The sequence below is a fragment of the Phasianus colchicus genome, chromosome 7 (genome assembly GCF_987193195.1).
Source record: "Phasianus colchicus chromosome 7, bPhaCol1.hap1.1, whole genome shotgun sequence".
NCBI lineage: Eukaryota > Metazoa > Chordata > Aves > Galliformes > Phasianidae > Phasianus > Phasianus colchicus.
The window spans coordinates 8,990,317-9,011,049 of NC_143442.1; the positions used below are offsets into that span (position 1 = coordinate 8,990,317).

The 20,733-nt window shown below is 41.6% G+C and overlaps 1 protein-coding gene across 1 annotated transcript in view; it reads left to right on the forward strand.

The window, feature by feature from the left end:
* Positions 1 to 20,733, forward strand: part of OSBPL11 (oxysterol binding protein like 11) — a 31,585-nt gene that overhangs the window by 3,361 nt on the left and 7,491 nt on the right. The window contains exons 2-9 of the mRNA XM_031590669.2: positions 9,015 to 9,083; positions 9,931 to 10,106; positions 10,416 to 10,495; positions 11,413 to 11,595; positions 14,241 to 14,442; positions 16,995 to 17,140; positions 18,583 to 18,723; positions 19,446 to 19,944. Of these exons, the coding sequence (XP_031446529.2) occupies positions 9,015 to 9,083; positions 9,931 to 10,106; positions 10,416 to 10,495; positions 11,413 to 11,595; positions 14,241 to 14,442; positions 16,995 to 17,140; positions 18,583 to 18,723; positions 19,446 to 19,944 (1,496 nt within the window). The remainder of the gene's footprint in view (positions 1 to 9,014; positions 9,084 to 9,930; positions 10,107 to 10,415; positions 10,496 to 11,412; positions 11,596 to 14,240; positions 14,443 to 16,994; positions 17,141 to 18,582; positions 18,724 to 19,445; positions 19,945 to 20,733) is intronic.

The following is a 20,733-nucleotide window of genomic DNA, read 5'->3' on the forward strand; positions in this document are numbered from 1 at the left end:
TTGTACTCCCTTTCTTTGCTAGAAATCAGATCAGAATGACTGTCACATTCATTTGATGCGTTGGAGGGAAATAGCTCAAAGGCCTGGGACCTGAATTGATTTGTCCTCTGAGTCTTCGCTCGGAGAGGACACCATATCTATAATGCTACTTGAGAAATGCCATGTTCCAAGTAATTTTCTCATTAGAACAGACAAGAAATCCATTTTTAGAAGGCTCAGTTGACTCTATTGGCCTCACAATCCACGCTTTGTTATTAAAACATCAAGGCTGTTGTGTGTGTACTTCAACGCTTGTTGAAACCTCAAGTGCTTCTTAAGGGCAGGTTCATGTTCACACATGCTTACAGGCTGGAAGAGTGGAGTTGCAGCAGATGACAGTTCAGGTGCTCTGTGAATTAGAACTGCATGCGTGTGAGGGGTAATGGAGTTGGGGAAACAGGTTTGGGAGACTGAAGTATATCTTTGTAGTGCCTGATGCAATGACCTGAGCTGGGCCAATAAGGTCTGGTTCCCTTCCCCAACCCTATGGCTTCAGCAAGCTGTTGTTGGGGGCCCTGCCTGCATCCCAGGGCACAGCTGTGGTATGGGAGTGTAGATGTGAAAGTTGCTGGGGCCGGGGAAAGAAAGGTGGGAGTTGGTTCTGATGCACAGGATACTTTCCTTAATATTAAGATATTCATTTAGCGTTTAAAATTAAATTGAACAAGCAGAAGATTAAAATAGCTTTTAAATAGCAAATGATTCGTGCTTTCTCTGGAACAGATCTCTGCAGGATCTAACGGCCATTAGGAATGCCTGTGCTCTAACTGCAAAGAGTGTTTTTTCATCTTTGCCTTTCTTTAATGTAATCTTGTAGCAGCATGTTAATTAAAATCGCCTATAATATTAACATCCTCCTCTGCCATGCACACTCTCTCCCCTGGGAGAAGATGAAAACCAAACTGCATATGGCTGACCTAATCACTTTGCTTAGTGCGCAAGCAGAAAGTGCCATCTTAGGCAGCTTCTTGTGCTTCACTTGCAATACCACAGAAATTATGGTATGTGTGCAAAGACCTCTGTTTACTGGAGGCCTGTTGTCAGCCAGTGCTAATGCATTTGTGTTGCAGCAAATAACTGCCTGCTGGTGACAGTCTGACAGCTTTCATTTTGGGGCGCTTGCAAAGCTTGTATGGTTTCAGGCTTTCTGTACTGTGCATCTATTGATGGACTGCAGCAGGCTGAAATGGATGGAAGTGCTGGTATTTTTTGTGTGACAGTCTTGTGTTTGGCAGCCTGTAATGCCACTGGGCTTTGGAGCAGGAACTTCAGTGTCTTGGAAAGGACTTTTTGCTTTGGATGTGCATTTTTGCCTTTCACATGAAAATTCCTGAGTTCTTGATGAGGCTGAAAACCTTAATTAAAAAAAAAAAGTCATGAGTGCTTAGGAACTGGCAGATTGATTTCCTACAGAGCTCAGAACTTGGCTGCAATTGCAGTGGAGGAGCAGTAGGTGAGTGGTCTGCAGCAGGAAGCTCAAGGTCGGTAGGGCTGCAGGATGCTGTGTCGAGGAGCTGGTTTCTCCCCCTGGCTCTGATATCCTCTGAGCTAAACAGGCTGCTTAAAGTGTTTTGCATCTCAGAGGCCTAGTTTGGAACAGTTGTCTGTGATTCTGCAGAAACTGTTGCAGGGTCACAGCTGCAGCTGAAATCCACAGAAACTGTGGTTTGAATGTGTCAGCTGCTAAGATAGGGTAGAAAGTTAATAAATAAATAAATCAGGCCACAGCTTCTCAAAGTTTGAGAGGCTGAAAACTCACTTTACATCAGTTTCCAATCTGTGAAGTGGGATGATAATGTTTTCTTTCTCTGTTTGCTCATGACTCCTCCATAAACATCGGTGACAAATGTAAGAGGAAAAAAAAACACATGGAAACTTCTAATTGGAACATTTGTATCAAGTGAATAATGCCTGAAGTTCCTTTTCATTGTACACTGAGCAGTTTTGGATAATTCCTTTTCTGAGGATCACTGTCCACTTAAAGCTCTGAACAAGAAAGCCGTCCTGCTGTTTTTGTTTATTGTCATAACTGTAAGTGCTTAAATGAACACAGGTGCTTTCTTAATTAATGCTTAGACTTGAGGAGTAGCTACTCATCTACCTGCTGAGCTTAATGTGGGAATGTTTTTGATTAAATTCTGTGTAATTGGGTTGGGAAATCTCTAGTCCAGTTTCCTGCTCTGAACAGGGTCAGTTGCAATGGAACATCCAAGGCCTTCTCTGGTTTTATTTTGGGTGCCTCCAAGGATGGAGGTCCCACAGCCTCTCTGGGCTGCTGTGTGGGGGCTTTTTTTTTCTCATTGTGAAGAATTTTCTCATGTCCAACAAGGAATTTCTCTTGTTGCAACTTGATGCCATCTCTGTTTGCCCTTCTGTAGGGTATCTCTGAAAGTGTCTGACTCCATCTTACTTATGGACACCTGCGGGGTGGTGGGAGGCAGTGGTGAGCTTCTCTCGAGCCTTCCTTTCCTCTGAAGGAGGCTGAATGGCTCCAGTTCTTGTCCTTTTCTTGTCTCACACGATGCTCAAGAGGTCTCGCTCAACCTGTTCCTCTGGATGATTTGGATCCCCTGAATGGGAGCTCACATTCTTACCTTGTGTCTGCTCCCCTTGCTTTGGTGTCATCCAAGGGGTTGCAGAGTGTGTACTTGGCAGCTTATTGGAGGCACTTAATGGTCCCCTGCAGCAGATCACTTGTAACCAGCTGCCTGCTTTGGTTTGGTGGCTCACACAGTTGTTTTTTATCCATATTACAGTACTCCAGGCTTATGGTCATTCCGAATATTTAGATACTCCTTGTGCTTGCTTAGGTAGTAGTGATTTTTCTTCCCCATGTTTGAATCTGAAATATCTCAAAAATAATAAACAGCTCAACTTCTATTTTTGTTTGGGACACTTAATAGTCATTGATGCATTGCTACAAAGTACAGGATGGCAGTGTCCAATTGCAATACAACTTAAAAAGTCATAATGGCAAATAAGTATTAAGACTGAAAGGTTGTATTTTTCTACACCTTTATTAGAAGCAGACCAAAATGCCTGGGGAATATAATCATTACTTTCTGAAGTGCTGTAGGCAGCTGATACTCCTGAATATCAAAGATGCTCATTCATCAGTGTGTTTGCATAGCTTATGTTATATTACTACTGTTTACTGAGCAGAGCAGCTTTAACCTACCTTCAAGAGAGAGTTTTGTTTCCTGGTAACAATAATATGTGGTGTGTTATGGTGCGCAGTCATGAAATGATAACATGAATGGTAGCAGAGCTGCAGGAAGCAATAGTTGTATTCCAAGGGTGTAAAGTGGAGAGTTCATACCTCCTTAAGCTGTTTGTTTTGCATGTGTTGCACCTCTAAAATGTTGTTGTCAGCTGAATCTAGAGTTACTTTTCCAGCAGTAGCGAGTAGTGATCCTTGTGGAATAATCCACAGCGCTGGCTGGCAGCTGACTCCCAGGTCCAGCTCCAGTTGTGTTTTGCTGATGCAAAACCCACAAATAACTTGTATGTGGGCAGAGTTCATGCTGACTTGAGCTAATTACATATATGTGAAAGAAATTGCTTAGCTGAAACCGATTGCATTTTTTTAACAGGTGCTTAAAAACATCTTTTGGGAGCTAAAGAGCTCTATAAACAATAAAGCAGTTAAATATTACCAGTTTTGCAGTAGTCCATTGGCAACAGTGTTTTGCTTCTCAGTGATTAAATGCTGTTTCTCTTTCGTTCCTATTGCTACCCTACAAAAGTGTTAGTGTTGTTTCATCTTTCTAATTCATCTGTGGCCTTGAACACATGAAATCACAAGCTGAATTAGGATAGTTTTAAAACAAAAGAACAACAACAAAAAACCCTTATAAGCTTGATTTGTTACGTTCCCTTGAGGACTTGGTAAAAATTTTAAGTGCAAGCACACCTGTGTTGTTGGTGGCTGGGGAAGCTGAGTGGTAGAAGAGCACCTTGCCCACAGGGGTATTTGGAGAAGTTCATCATATATCAAGGCTTTGTGGTGTATTTGCATGCTTGCAGCCAAGTGTTCTGTTCACAAGATTTACTGTCAATGTCATGGACTTGGACATTTTCTTTTTTTTCCACTTGTCTGTTGTATTTTAAGCTTGTAATGGAATACAATGTCAATGTGAACTGAAGAGCAGGAGTTCCTGCAGTCATTTCACAATCAGCTGCATGGCACTGTTAGTAAGCGTGGTGAGCTTGGCTTTTAATTTCTTTTAATTTAATTGGCATTTGGAAAAGCAGAGCTAGTTTGATGCAGATACCCTGTAGGCAGGATGAAGGCTTCTGCCCTTCTTCCTTCAGGTGCTGGGAAACCCATTCTCAGCAGCAAGGAGCTGCAGTGTTGGAGCATGCTGGTGTTTTCCTGGGACCACGTGGTCTCTGCTGTCTGATGTGCCCAAAGTTTCTGCTGACAGATCTATTCTTTCCTTTCTCTGTTTCCTTCTTAACAAAAAGAGGAATTAATACTTTGTAGATGAGTGCTCTGCACTGATGTATGAGAAGTAAACAAGCTATCGCAGATGAGGTTCAGTAGAAATGGATGCTGCTTTATTTCTTCAGGCTGTGTGGTCAGAGCCATGCATTGAGGACAAAGTTAGCGGGTGTGGCGGGGACGGGTTGATGGTTGAACTAGATGATCTCATAGTTGTTTTCCAGCCGTGATGGTTGTATGACTGGTTTGTCCTGCACGATGCTCATTTCCTCAAATCCACGTGCATTCAGCAGCTGCACGAAGCCTGGCCTCGCGGGGAAGCCGTTGGCTGCTCCTTTGACCAGCTGCTGGCTCAGAGATGCCTGGCTGCTCTGAGTGTCCCGTGTGAGGTTGTCCAGGCTCATCAGAGCTAAAATCATCAGAGGGGGTGCCTTGGGAGCACTGTGAGCACCTACCAGCTAGGTGAAGTTGTGTGCTGCTGCTGGACAGGGTGTGTTTGTGTGTGAGGCTCGAGGGTGGTGTGAGAGGAGATGCGGAGGCCACCAGTGTGGAGCCTTCTCTGAGGTGCTGGCCCTGCATTCATCGTGGCAGACGTCATTCAGGGACTGCTGCTCCTCCGCATCAGTGTGGAAGACTTGGGTGCTGCCTGTAAACAGGATGCAGGAGGAACCGGGCCCTGCCATCACCCGCTCTCCTTCCTCCCCCAGGAAGAAACCAGCCCACGAGGCACTGACAGCTGCTGTGGCTTCAGAAAAGGACAAATGAGCAAGGAAATAAAGCGTTCACAGAGGATTGTTGCCAGTTTGCTTATCCTGTCGTCTGTCTTTGGAGTGGTGCTTGGCTGTCTGAAAACACCGCTTGTGGAAGATGTGACTGCAGATGGGGTGGGGCTGTCCCCTGAAAGCAGAATGAACTGTTCTGTGACTCCTCGCTAACTTGAACCACTTGCTTACAGGGATGGTGTAGTCCCTGTTTATTCAGCCTCACTGTTTATAAATGAAAGTGTGAGGTAGTTGGACAGCAGGATGATGTTTGGCCTTTGAAAAATGCTTTATTGGTGGGGAGGATGTGGTGTGGACTGGCTGTGATTTAATGGGTATTGCTGCTCGAAGTAGCTCAGCGAAAGTCAAAGCAATATTTTTCTTTAGGTGTTCCAAGCTGTGATGGGTCTGTTGTGACACTTGCACTCATCTTCTGTCATGCAGTGAAGGGAGGCCACTGAAGTTCTGCATGAATGTGGGCCTCAGGGGCTGTTGATTCGTTATGGCTGAACTGCTGTGAGTGTTTGGGAAGCAGCCCCAGCATGTGGGTTGTTGGAAGGCACAGGTACATGCGCATGTATGGAGTTGGTAGCTGGAACACCGAGGCTTTCCTACAGAGGGAAAGGATCCCAGTGCAGCCCCACCTTGTGATCACTGCTCAGTGCTTGTGGTCAAATTCACTTCTGAAATCCATTTTTTTCTAAAGTCAGAAATACCGTGGTAGAAGATGATGTGAAACAAGCCTTGCTGTTGTTCCCCTGGGTGCGGTGCTGGTAAGGGCTCGAGGGAAGCTCTGAGTCATGTTTTACTGTCTTCTGCTGCTGTGGTTATCTGTGAGCCCTGACCACCGGCTTCTGAAATTTGCCCTTCTAAGTCCCTCCCATGGCTCTCTGAAGGGCCTTGATGTTAATTTCATCCTAATGAATTATTACTTCTTTTTAAAAAACAGTGCTTTTATCTGCCTCATGACACTGTTTGCTAATAATCCTGAGAATGCTTTGCTGTATACATAGGAAAGCACTGATGTTTACCCAAAAGAAGATCAGGAGATTAACAGTGTTTCTGCAGTGGGTTTGTACAGTTACAAGGTCTGCCTTCTGTGAATTGTGTTTTGCAGACTGGATTTAAGCTTTTTTTTTTTTTTGTAAGGTTTAAAAAATTGTTTCTTGTTTAAACATAAGCCTTAGTTCAAATGTTGGCAATTCCCTGATCTGCACAGTGTGCTGGGATTAATGCCTCTGAGGACTGTGTTTCTGCTCAGATGTTTGCTTGTTTGCTCCCAGGCTCTTATGCTGTCAAGTAAGTGTTCTAAATACCAGCAGAGTTTCTCATAGCTTTGGGTAGGCTAATCTGTGCTGTGCATAGGTGCTGAGGGTTTGTCCAGCTTCTGGCAGGGTGAAACCTGAATATAGGCTCCTTGGCTTGCAGTTCCAGTAAAGCTGCACAGACACAATTAAGGTAGAAAATAATTTAATCAATATTCTGCCTGGACTGGCAGAAAATCAAAAGACAAGAAAAGGCTCATTTAGCATGAGTTCATGCTCTGTCTTTCTGGACAAATTAGTCAAGTGCTGCTTTGCTGTGGAAGTGCATCTCTGTCAATTCTGCAGCAGGTTAATTTTTCTCTGGACAGATCAGATCAGTTGTCTCATCATTCCCACTCGATGTTGTGTAACAATTTCAATCAGACTGTTTTAATTTACCATTGCTATCAGATGAATGGACTTCTTTGGCCTTGCATATGGTCCTGTTCAATTAATTTCAGCCTGCGGTTGCTTTAGTGACTCTCCTAGCTGCTAAACGTACCTGTGCTCCAGGCGGGCAGCGAATGGAGGAAGGCAGCAGCTGCGTGCTGAGCCTGCAGGCTGCTGGGTGGCTGCAAAGCAAGAGTGAGGTTTGGGTTCACGACACAAAATGGAAATCAATTAGCCATGATGATGGGCAATTTTCAGACCATTAAAACGCAAGTTTATGACTCTGCTGTCTCACAATTTTCTGCCAGATGATGACAGTGAGCATGTCTAAACTGCACAGCACTCGGATGCCATAACAACAAATGAGGTGTCTGCAGAGGATGTGCTTGGTCATGTCTCCGTCGCGTTTTGATGTAGTTGAGATACATGATAGCTGGGAGGACAGAGGATTCAGGCTATTACTTTTACCTGTGTAGTACCACTTAATGAGCTGCTACCAATTGAATTCCCAGATGGTCCCACTGGGTGCTCTCCGTTGTAGTACGTTGCTGTAATAGCGATGGCAGCAGTAATAACCAACTGTATGCTTCTAAATGTCAATTTGTAGCGTTACAACTTTTTTTTTTTCTTCAAAAATGTGCATTCTTCCATCTTTGGATTCTGCTACTGAAGGTAGGGGCTTCCTCATATGGCAGTGATTTACTGTGACGTTATCTTTGTTAGCAGCTTCATTTAAGGTGAAGCTTGGCGCAGTATGTTATACTTGTTCAGCTGTTGAGTAGCTCATCACAGTTCACTCATCTAGCACCACTGACACCACTTAGTAAAGAAGTGTGGGCAGCTGCTTCAGCTGTTCCTTGAGATTTACACCAGTATTTAGTCCCGCTGTGTTTGTAATCAAACTCCATTAATAAGGGAGATCCTTTAGCTCTGGGAGGGGGTTCTGTCCCCACCTTCTGTTCTTGCTTGTAGGGAGTACTTGGAGCTCTTAATGAGTGAAACAAGCTGCTGCTCTGATGGATAGTTTTCAGAATAAATTTCACTTAATCTTCAAAGTACTGTGATCTACAGGTATTTTAATTTAAAATCTAATCCAGTGGCTTAAATAGGAGATTCTTTTAAAAAGCAAATGGATAGGGTCTGATATTTGGCTTGTTGTTTCAGTTCTTCACTGGGATAAGAGGAGCTGAATTGTCTCTAATTGTTACTTCAGTTACAGGGCCATGCTCTGGCAAGAGCTGAGGGCGTTGTGGTGGCATTAAGGGAACATGCAGTATTAAATCAGTTTTCAAATTGTGGTTTTAAGGAGATAAGTACATAGCCATAACACCTGTACGCCTTACTTGGGACTGTTAACGTTCAGAAGTGACAATGTGTTGTGTCAGTGGTGATGTTAAGCCTCCACGCTGAGTGCCTCCATGTGTTCCTGGTTTTGGTGGATGTCACAAGTTCAGATTGAAAGAGAAACTACTGGATTCTCTTGCCAGGCCTGAGAAGGAGATGTTTCAAACTTGTTTTATATTTTGGAATAGCTTGATGTGACAAGAACCTGCATGTTGTCTTCTGTATAGCATCTGTGTTTGTTAGTGTAGACAGGAAGGATTTTGGAAATTAAGGGTAAGTGCAGTGGTTTTGGTGGTATAGGAGTGCCTAGGGACCAGTTTTGGTTGGTGGTTGTGCTTGAATTTTTCTGAAGTTAGTGAAAGTTAGTTTTGTTTACAAAGCTTGCTTACGTGTGTGTGAAACAGAAGAGGTTTGTGTGCTAAGTCTCTGTTTACCTGCAACTAATCCAGAGTGGCTGCTGGATGAATCAATAAGTGTTGATGAAACTAATTATGCCTTGAGATTATTTGGAGGTCGTTGTGTCCAATTAAGCTGTCTTATGAAATAATGTCAGAAATAAATCTGTAAAATTTGCTAGCTATTGATATTTTTTATTAAGAGTGATGGTGCTGTTTAAAAATTGAAAGTAGAAATTCATTTTCAAAGAACAGATAATGATCAAAAGTTGTGAAGATCTGGTCTTTATTTGATGTTATTGTTATTTGATTGCTTTTATTTTTCTTTCTGTGGTAGTGATCACATGGAAAATATTTGTGGCTACTTAATGAAGTACACCAATCTCGTCACTGGTTGGCAATATCGGTAAGCTTTTTTTTTTCTGATGTTTTTCAGTAGTGGTCATTTTTTGCAACATCCAAATGAGCATGTTCCAATCTTCTTAAATAACACTGGAATTTCCCATTTTCTATTTGGCAAACGTGACAGAAGTGTCTTATGCGCAGCATAAAAAAGATGCACAGCGTTGATACTATTCTCCCTGCCCCTTTCTGAAAACTTGTACAAATCCCTTTGTTTTTTCTTTTGAGGATTCAGCCCTGCTGCCGGATAATACCACATTAGATAAATAAGTAGGCTGAAAATCCAAACTCAAGCAAGCTTTTCCCTTTGGTTCCCTGAGCTGTTTGTTTCCTATGGATTAACTTGCTCTTCTATAACAGGTGAACCCTTCTGGTCAAACACCCTGCTTCCTAGAGCAGCACAGCTCAACCAAATAAATACCAGAAATAAGTCCTTTGTGCATCTCCTTGGCCAGATTCTTGTTCCCTCTGCCATGCAGTGACTTGTGTCAATATGTTTATTGTTCCTTCACTGTTCTGTAACTGTTCTCTCCTTAATTTACATAGTTTAAGGGTGAGTTAGGCTTCAGAGTTCCCAAAACTTTCAAAATCTTGTAATAGCATTCTTATTCTCTTACTCTATAACATTCCTGATCTTTGAGGAAAAAAGTTGCTAAGAATTTGTGGCCAGCCTTATTGGGAATGTATTTCACGTGGCTGGGGCTGAATTGACACAAATCTTTAAATCCCAGTCCCGTCTCTACTGACTTGTAATGAAAGTTTTGACTTCTTAGCTTCTTTCCCATTTGCCCACCCTTCTTAAAAATAGCAGCCCAGGCTTATTTTCTGTGTTTACTTTGTCACCGTTGTAGGTTTTTTGTTCTAAACAATGATGCTGGCCTGCTGGAGTACTTTGTGAATGAGCAGTCTAGATACCTGAAGCCCAGGGGCACGTTGCAGCTAGCAGGAGCTGTAATTTCACCCAGTGATGAAGACTCACACACCTTTACAGTCAATGCTGCCAGCGGGGAGCAGTATAAACTAAGAGGTAGGACTACTGTTCTTGGGCAGGAGACTTTTCCACTAGAGGCACTCCCAACTTTTACCTGTGGCTGCTGTTCTGGACTTGGCTGTGTGTCTAAAAGCAAAAGAACTTGTGCAGCAGGCTGTTGCAATGAGTGTTTTATGTGAAACGCACAATGATATAGCTAATCAACAGTTTTTCTGATCTAAACCTTGGTTAGCTGACCTGGAAAGTCCTCTGCCTGTTTCAAAGAATTGTGGGTTGTTTTTTTTTTTTTTTTGCCTGTACTTAAATATCTTCGTGTACATGATCCTTTTGCTTTGCTTTTGTTAGCTACTGATGCTAAAGAACGACAGCACTGGGTTAGCAGGCTGCAGATATGCACACAGCATCACACAGAAGCTATTGGAAAGGTATTGTATGATTCGTATTTTGCTGGGCAAAAATAATTTAGGGTGGTGGAAGAAGTAGGTGGTTATCTAAAACAAATGCTAGCAAAAGAGCATGTGGTTGGGCTTGAAACTCTTGACAAGGAGCATTCCTCTGTGCAATAGCTAACTTGTAATGGAAGTATGCTTTAGGAATGAAATGAGGTGGCTTTGCCTTGGAAGATTTGAGTGGTCCTCCTTGACCAGGTGCTGGTGAGCTGGTATTTGATAAGGAAGCAGAACTTAATGATGAGAGCAAAAGCTCGGCTTTTCCAGTGGTTTTTGAATTTTATTTAATTTTTATGGAAGGTCTTTCATTTGGAAGCTTTACTTTTTATTTTCCTTTTTTCCATGTTTGAGAAATAAGCCCTTAATTCTTCAAGTGCTGCTTACCTTTGTTCTTTGTGGGGTGGTTGTGAATGTAATACATTCTGTAGAAACTCCTGATTACTGTAAAAGCTGTATGTTATCTGAATGAAACCTTGCTTTTAAGATTGAATGATCTACAAGGGGTTGATCCTGAGTTAATGTTTACTTCAATTAATAGCTCAGACTGAAATTCCTCCCTCTCAAATGTGAGCTCTACCCATGCAGGATCCACTGGCAGTCAAGACTAGACTGTTGCAGATCAAGGGCTAATTTTCAAGTCAGAAGTGATAGGTATTGATCCATCTCATTGCACTGATTCCTTATAATTAGACTGTAAAACAGGGCAGCTGTCAGCAGTACAAAATATTCCTTTTGGCAGTTGCTGCCAATATGTTTATGGCTTTGTCATCTGTTACTGCTCCACTAAGAATCTGGGATTAAATGTTCTTCTACATGGTTTAAATTAGAACACTTACTGGTTAATTATTGTAATTAATTGTAAATATTTCTCAATCTTCTTATTTATTCACCAGAACAACCCTCCTCTGAAATCTCGCAGCTTCTCTCTCGCATCCCAAGGAAGCATCAACTCTCCAGGGCTGCAAAGAAGACCTAGCCAAAATGCAGTTTCCTTTTTCAACGTTGGGCATCACAGATTGCCCACTGGAAAAAGAGGTCCTATTCTGCAGCCAGATCACCTCGTAGATGTCCGAGAGGTCTGTATACCTTGAATTACCTAACAATCTCTTGAAAGAACCATTGTCTTATATCTAGCACTGTGGAGAAATCTGTGTTTAATTAGATACATATATTGTCCGTCACATCTCCTAAACTATTACTGCTTAGCTATGTGAGATTAAGTAATTTATCCTGACTTGTAGAATCATATGACATGTATTTTGTGACTATGATCTTTGCAAGTCAGGTGCTATAGGTTTGCCATCATGTGGTAAGTTACTGACATGTCATGCTTTTTCCAGTATCAAGCTGTAGACCAGTCCACTGAGTTGTTCTTTTACCTTGTATGACCTTTGTTATTTCGTAGCACTTTTGGTGTTAGTGAGTATTTTGGCATCAGCAGAGTAATTAGCATAGCACTAATTGGGATAGCACTTATTGGGAAAAGGTTTCTAATGGAGGGCTTTTTAATTTAATGAATAAGGGTCTAGCAAGCATGAATTGTTAAAAATTGCACTTAGAGAAACTGGGACAAGAGAATATTGTGTCATTAACCCCAAAATGTCTGTCTGGATGCTGTGGTAAATTCATCAGTGGGAGTTTGTAATTTGGGGTGCAAAATGCTTTTCCCTGGTAGGTATGCTTCCATCATCAGTGTTCTTGATTTAGATCAAGTCCTGTGGTATAATTACTCACCAGGCTGCACAGAGGGGCTGTGTTCAAACCTCAGAATATGTGAACTTCTGTTCAAATCAGTGTGTTTTCTCCACGTTGAATGACTTCTCTTAGCATTGCCAGGAGAGCAGGAAATGATTTGTTTTTTCTTTTGGTTATTACATAGTTGGACGACAATTTGATTGTATCAGCTTAAGTTTTTTGATCTGTATACATGAAGAATGCTCTGGATGTCAGTTTGCTTATCTTTTTGAAGTCAAAATGCTTGTTGGATACAAGCCTGGGGTTTTTTAGAAACAGTTAAAATGCTTGAAATAACAAAAGGCAAGTTACATTTGAGCATTCTTGCTACATTTGAGGTGAATATACTTCCAATGCTACCAATCCATTTGAGAAGCGATGGGAAAACCCCTTTTCTTTCAGGTAATCTGCTGTGTGGTGATTCTTTCTGTGAACTTTCCAATGGCTTGCAGTGCAGCTATTTTGTTGGTCCCTTTCCCTTCTCCTTGCTCTTCACCAAATGCTGCTGACTAGGGCGCTTTGCAGAACAGGAGATCTGAGGGGGTATTTGTGCTGACTTACTGTAAATACAGGGGCATGCATTTGCAAAATGAGAGCTATAGCTTACATACTTTTGATCTCGTTTTCTGTAACAGTGTTTCTCTCCCCTACCACCAGTGCTGTTTCTTTGTTTTACAAATCTGAATATCGAAACAAGAACTTAAGCCTGTTCAAAGTACACTTGTAGAAAGGGCAGATGTGGCTGTTTAAATGCAAGTGCTGAGTATGGTGTGGCTTGTCTTGTCTTACCTGACCTTGGAATGGAGTGCTGAGCAAAGGTCACCAGAAGGGCTGCAGTGGTTTGCCAGCCAATTCCCATCCTTTTCTTAACTCAACAGAAGCTTATGAAGCATTGAGGGAGTGGGGGTAAAGAAGACTTAAATCATATTCTTAACTGGAAGCAGACACTGTTCTGCTGGTTATATAGCCCTGCCAGTGCAGACACACCATTCACCGAGTGTTTGCTGGCTTCCTGCACTGCCACACCTGTGTGTGGATAACTGCACCTCTGAAGAGCCGAGGCATCTGTATGTTCACACCACAATGTACATTGTGGCCAAGCCCTAAAATGTTCCAAATACCACATACCATGAAGTCAGATGAATACCTATTGCTCGAGTATTGTGTAAAACCTTAACAGCAATTCCTGGAAGAAACTTGAGGCGAGGATATAGAAAAAAATATTAGGACAACTGCCAGAATTGCTAAATTAAAAGCCTCAATAGTACCACAGCAGTAAAACACACGAATGCATCTTGGATTCTTTTAAAAAATCTTTTTTTCTATTCTGCTTAATCAGTCTATATTTAATTTACTGCCTGAATGCATAATGATGGCAGAGTAGCAGCACCCAGTTACATTAATGCTGTTTGTTGTGCCTTCTGAGAAAAGTGACTAATATGTATAAGAGCCTCCTTTCATCCCCATGATTCAAAGTTACTCTTGTGTGAGCTCAAGGAGGAATTTATATCGTTTTGTTGAAGACCACAGTGTGCTGTTTGGCTGGTGTGTTCATGCTCTACCTCTGGCAGGCAAATGAGATGCTGTTGCAGGTTCTGTAATGTAGGGGTGTACGGCTCTGTTCCAGAGGAAGCAGGAAAGGAGACCGGGGGAGAGCAAGGGAAAAAAATAACAATGAAAGCTGTAATTTGAACACACAGTGAAGGTGAAAATCCAGCTGCTCTTTCTATTCCCTCTGCTAAGTAAGCAGTGTGATAGCAAACCTATGCATAGCAGTGGTACAGATGTTAATAAGTTATGTGTTTCAGTGAGAATTTAATGATGTTTAGTGGCTGCATGAAGGAAAGAAGTGTGGTTAAATCTATGCATACATAAGACATTTTAGTTTTATTATCATTACGTCACATGGGACTCTGTGTATGCATGTCTGGCACATCACGCAACACGCTTCTGTCACCTTCTGATGCACACCTGCTTTGTTTGGTAGATGATGTCGCAGGCTGAGGGACAGCAGAGAGACTTGATCAGGAGCATAGAATGCCTTCCTGTCTCCGGTCACCTTACATCCCTGGATCAAGACCTATTAATGCTCAAAGCAACTTCCATGGCAACCATGAACTGCTTAAATGACTGTTTCCATATTCTCCAGTTACAACACGCTTCACAACAAAAGGGATCCTTACCAGCAGGTGGGTATAGATATTCACAAAGAGCTGAACACTATAGCGAGTATGAAGCCTTTCCCTCTTCACTTCTGAAAATGCTTGTCCCACTAAATCTAGTTGCCTGTGGGTAGAGACAACTGCTGTCTGCCTTGTTACTTGTGAGCTTGTCTAGATTTGTTGATGTTGAGTAGAACTCGTGTGCATATTTTCCCTCTTGTCTATTGATTTCTCTATTAAGGAAATCTGTGATAGCTGCATGAATGAAACAACTGATTAATGCAGATGATCTCATGACAGAAAAAAGTCCATAAGGCTCTGCAAGAGAGAGGCTCCTTTGGGATGCAGGAACAGTAATGGTGGAGGGGGATTTCTGTGGGGTCATAGGCACAAAGGATATGTACTATCTGCTGGAGCTCTGCCAAATGTCACACTTTTCTGACTTGTTAACACACTTAATGCCTACTGTAAGCATTTGCATATGCAAAGCTTTAGTTTAGCATTAAAATAACAAAGCTCTGAATTTGCTTAGTGACTTTGTAAGCAACAAACTTTACTCAAATGCTTCTATTATGCAACAGGTGTGTTATACTAAGTATGCAATAAACTACACTCGTAAGTTGTCACTTACTTTATCTTTCTCATATTCCTATCATATTTGTGGTATTTGCTTTGGCAGTGCATATTATTCCAAAGCTATAATTAGTTTAGCTTTCCACACAAAGAAAGTTTGTTGTATCGATGTAGTTTATTTTAAAGGATGACAGGCAGACGGGAAAGTGTGAATAGGACAGGTTAACTCTTGCTGTATTTCAGTTCAGAAATGACTTCATAGAAACAACGAACTGGATGGCATCTCTCCAAATCTTAGTCTGACTCCAAAGTTACTCACACTGAAAGAACTTTTCCTGCTCCCAGCTAATAATCAGTGTGTAAAGATGGGAGATCGCTCTCTTTTTTATTTTTTTAATTTTTTTGTGTGTGTGTGCTACAAAGGTGGCTTTGTGTTTGTTTTGCTTTTGAGTCACTATGATTTGTGTGGGTGGGAGGGAAATCAGCAGTGCTCCTTGAGCCCCACTTTGACTTTAGAAGTTCAGCTTTGTGGGAAAGAATGCCAGTTTGCTATAATTGTAAAGAGGGTCAGGGAGGGAGGAACAAACTAAAATACAAACAAGAAACCCAGGAGGAGTGAAAATAGTGCCCCAGCTGCATTGAGGTGCTCCAAAAATCAGACTTGGAGATGAATAGGGAAGTTTCAACTATTGGCTTGAGTTTCAGAAATGTTAGGTGATGAAATCATGTACTGGATTAAAAAAGAAAAAAAAAAGACTCTTAGGGGATGAGGAGATCACAGGTAAGGAGAATAGGTTGTGTTACCTGAAGTAGCTTAGAACAGATTTGAATGTGATATTCCAGTGGAAGAGAAGTGTTGATGTGATATCCTGTCCCCTCTATCGTTATAGCATACCTGGTATGCTATCACTTTTAAAAACCTCCTAGAATCTAGCAGTGAAATGAAATTGAACTTTTAAGATTCTTTTAGTAACTGATAGCATAAAATGGGAGATAGCTGTTAAATCCAAACCAATGCATAGGCAGTGAGTGTGCATTACATGCAGTCTAGAATGCACACTTAGAGATTCTTGCATTCTTAAAAGCTGCACATTTTTTTTTTCCTGCCCCAGTACTTTTCCTGGTGGAAATGTTCTTATTTAAATTTCCTCTGTTGTGACTGAGGATGTGACCTAGTTGCAGTGACAGAGCTCTGCAAGGAGAGGATTTTGGATGGCATAGAAAGAGACCACATCCTTTCTGATGTGGGTTCTGAAGTGCAGTAGGATGCTTTATCAATTCTACAAACTGGGGCTTGCACATCATTTCTGTGCTAGCAGCCTTGTCACAGTTTGTGTTTTGATTCAGTAAAAAACTTCAGGAATCACCTGTTCGTTTATTAGCCTTTGAAAAAGAATGGAACATTTGCATTATTAATGAGGAACATGATCTATCTTGATAAATTAGCTGGGAGTAACTGGAGATATCGAAGTCATTGAGTGGGTAAATAGCTTTCCAAGCCCTGCAGCTTTTTTGAGCAACTATTATTTATTCAGCAGCGTGTGCCTGCCTCCTTCGCAGCCAAGAAAAGATGAGTACCCTCTCCAGAGAAAACATTGGCAGCAAAACTTTTTCTTCTTTGGCTTTTTTTAGTCTAGAACTGAGCTGGGCTTGAGAAGGTGATAAGCGGCATGCTTTTTTTGTATGATTTAAAGAAACCTGCAAGGGTTACGTTCCTGTCAGTTGGGTTCTTCTGGAGTGTCTGATTACACCTTGCCTGACACCAGCGGGTTGCTCCAGTCCAAGTTGCACGCATTACAGCTCGCCAATCGCAGGGTTTGTGCTAATGATCACCGAAGGTGGTGTCTCATTGCACCACCTTTGTTCGGTGGCTGCTGAAGGGATTGGCTGCAGGAGGATCTTGCTGCTTTCAGCTTCTCCTTCAGAAAGCTGTTCTGGGGACAACCGCTATCTGCTGGCCTCGTGGAGGATGAGCAAGTTTCAGCGCAAACTCTCTTTTGCTTCAGGAACGACGATCAGTTGGTTGGAACCAAAGATATCTCTGTCAAACCACTTCAAAAATGGGGCAGCTCAGAATTTCCCAGCAGAGATAAACAAGCCAGCATCTGTCAGAGAGGAGCAGTCCATTGTGGAGCCCTGCCAGCTAACAAGGGTAAGGTAATGTGAAAATCCTCTTTCTGTGGGGAGTTTTGGAGGTATACCTGATCATGTTATGTGAAAGTGATTTAAATACAATTCTTCTCATACTTTTCAATTAGCTGCATTGGAGGAGAAGCAAGTGCAATTGCGGTAAATTAAAGTTTCATGGCATGCTTTTTCAGTGAATTTTGCAGCTTTCTCTAAATAGCTGTCACAGGGAGCCAACTGGAATAGTAATGCCAGGTATTGAAAGAAGCACTGTTCCTTTACACGTTGATCTAAAACAACTGGAAGCCGAAGTTAGAAGATCTACTTGGAATTCATGACACTCACGAAATAGGCCCAAGAAGAGCTGCTTATGTAGATGAGAGAAAAAATTGCCAATCTCCAGCTATTAAATCTTCCCATCTTTCTTTTCCAGCTTCTGCTGTATGTGTTTTTCTTAACGTGAGCGACTCTCATCACTTGGCTTCAGGATGTCTTAATGTTTCTGAAATGCAACTACAATCTGTGTCATTATAACTGTCAAAAAGAATATGAAGTGCAAAATATTCAAGTAAAAGAACAGGATTATTTAAAAACATGTTTTTCTAGCTGAGGTAGAAAACTGTAATTACATTCTTTCTATACCACTTGATTTCACACGGTTCTTTATGTGAGGCTGCTATTGTGAAAAGATCTTGTGTGGCTGTATGTCTGTACAGCAGCATCTGTTTCACTTTGCTATCTTACAGCAAAATGGCAACTGAAACATCTTTAGGTTTTTATATTTTGTTAGTTTTTAAATAGGCCTAATTGTCATTAAGTTAAAACGGGGGAAAAAAAAACAACAAGCAAAACTGAACAGCAAATAAACAGGAGTTTTCAATTGTATCTCTTTGGTTCCTTCCTCCCTCTAAGCACTTAAGCTCCAACTCCCTTAATTATTAATGTATGTCACTGTCTGTAGTTGTGGTATGACCAGTATTATCACTTTCCATGGATGTTTTCAGCTGCCTTATTTTTTGGTAGTAGAACAACACAGCATCATTGGAATGGACTCGCTCATGTGACAGGGGGGTTGGAGCTTGATGATCCTTGAGGTCCCTTCCAACTCAAACCATTGTATGATTTATGGTTCTGTGTGATACTGCACAGTTTGTCAGGCTATGGGCTCTGCATGAGGACGTGGACCCTTGTGCTTTCTGTGGTGGTTGGGTGATGAGGAATTTGCCTTGAGCTGATGGCTGCTGATACAGTGGGAAGGCCTTAGGGCAGTTACATATTACTGCCATCTCGTAGCACTCGAGCACCACCCCTCTGCCCAGCTGTTTGTCCCAAGATGTTCCACAGGTATCTGGATTTGTATAATCTCTTGTATCATACCTGGAGAGTTACAATACAAGAGGAAGTCCTTTTTGGATACTGTATGGATAAGACACATCTTTGAGCTGATGTTTATGGCTCTTATTTCAGGAACCTGAAGAAATAAATCCAGATGAGGAGCTGGAGGACCTCTGTGATGATAAAGAAGATGATCTAGGAGGAGTGGAGGAACAGCGCAGTGTTATCTTGCATCTCTTGTCTCAGCTGAAACTTGGCATGGACTTAACAAGAGTAAGTAACTGAAGAGTGAAGACACTTTGAATGCAACAGACTTAAGTAAACTGTTTGATCTCCTGCTTGAGACACTCTTGTCTTGCTTATTACAATAAAGCTAGTTATGAGGTTAATTGCCACTGTAGGGAAGGAAAAGAATGATAATACATCCTTCTTATACTAAAATATCTTTTTCTTGGCCCAGTAAAAGATATCCCTTCTACTTTTTTATTACAGTGGTGGATATAGATGGGGATGTGTAAAATCTTCTGCTCAAAGGTAGAGGGTTAGCGTATTATTTCTGATAAATGCTTGTCCTGTTCTCTGTGGTGTGAGAGACAGAGGCTTTCAAGCATGTTGGCACAGCTTGTGTGCTTTTTCACTCTGTTAGACAAAACCTTTCCTAACCTCGACTCTGAACCTTCCTTCCTATAGTTCGAGCTCTGTCCTGCCCGTTTTCTATTCTACAGGTTTGTGGAGCACATCCCTTTCTTCAGAGCTGATTTATTTATTACTAGAGGGTACTCAGTCCCTTATCTATTGGATTCTTTTTTTTTTTTTTAAGTACTTCTCTAGGATCTGTGATCACTCTACTTTGCTCAAGTTTTCGAAGAGGGGCAGTAAGGTTCAATCTGAAAGCGCAGTGTCTGAAGCAAGACAGAATCCTCTACCTGAAAACTTCCCTTATGAAATTGCCTGCCTTTTCATTTCACTTACTACAGCCTTTTCCTTTATTTTAGGTGGTTCTTCCCACTTTTATTTTAGAGAAGCGATCGTTGTTGGAGATGTATGCAGACTTCATGTCCCATCCTGATCTCTTCATTGCGATCACGAATGGCAGCACCCCTGAGGAGAGGATGATCCGCTTTGTGGAGTATTATCTCACTTCTTTTCATGAAGGTCGCAAAGGAGCTATTGCAAAGAAACCATACAATCCCATCATTGGGGAAACGTTTCACTGCTCCTGGAGGATGCCAAAGAGTGAAGTAGCCACTGACGGTGGCAGTAACATCTCTGCTCACTCCACCTCTGAGCAAATAACTTTGTCTAAAGATCTGGAAGGCCAAGCCGAGTCGGACTACTACACAGTAAAGTTTGTAGCTGAGCAAGTGTCCCACCACCCTCCTGTGTCAGGATTTTATGCTGAATGTGTGGAGAGAAAGATGTGCGTCAATGCTCATGTCTGGACAAAGAGTAAATTCTTGGGAATGTCGATAGGGGTGACAATGGTTGGTGAAGGTAAGTGTAACGTTTTTCCTTACTTGTCTTATGAAGTTGCTGAACACAATAATTTAAGAGAAAATTCAATGCTGTGTGTTCTCTGTCAGAAATACAGGTGAATACAGCTTGGTAGTTTTGTTTCAAAGGTATTTCAGAAAAAGCTTTTTGCCAATACTACACTTGCTACTGTGGGTTTTCAGGCTTTTTTTTTTTTTTTGAACTTCTGGTTTTCCTTTAATCTCAAATCTGGAGGACCTTTATGTACAGTCATCTGATGATTTTTTTTTTGTGCTTTACAAAGCACAGGTGATAACTATAAGTCCTCATTATAAGCAGCAGGCTTGGGGAGAAAAATGGGTAAATTTACACTTTGCCAAAGATCAAGAATATATTGGAATTCAATTTTTGACTTCTGAACCAAAGAGCAGTAAGTGCAAACTGGGCTTTGTGAATGTTTCCAAAGCATTGCACAAAATAACTTGTACCAGATATTTGTTAAAAATAAACGCTGTTTGCATATATTGCACTTGTCTTCCTATTGAAGTTTCAATTCTCTTCAGTTACAGAAATTAGATCCTTTAGGAGCAAAGTGGGTAATTCCTCTTTAGTAGTAATTTTACTGTGAGAGTTGAGACAGCATTGGCCATTATGTTTCTTGTGTATATTGCTCAGCAACTGATGGCATGTGAATTCAGACATTTGAGTGTCAGCTGGATACCTGACAAGTAGTGAGCATGGCAGGGGGATGAAATGCATATCTGAATGCTTTGTCTGTACCAGGTAATTTCAGAAGTGAATGTCTCCTCT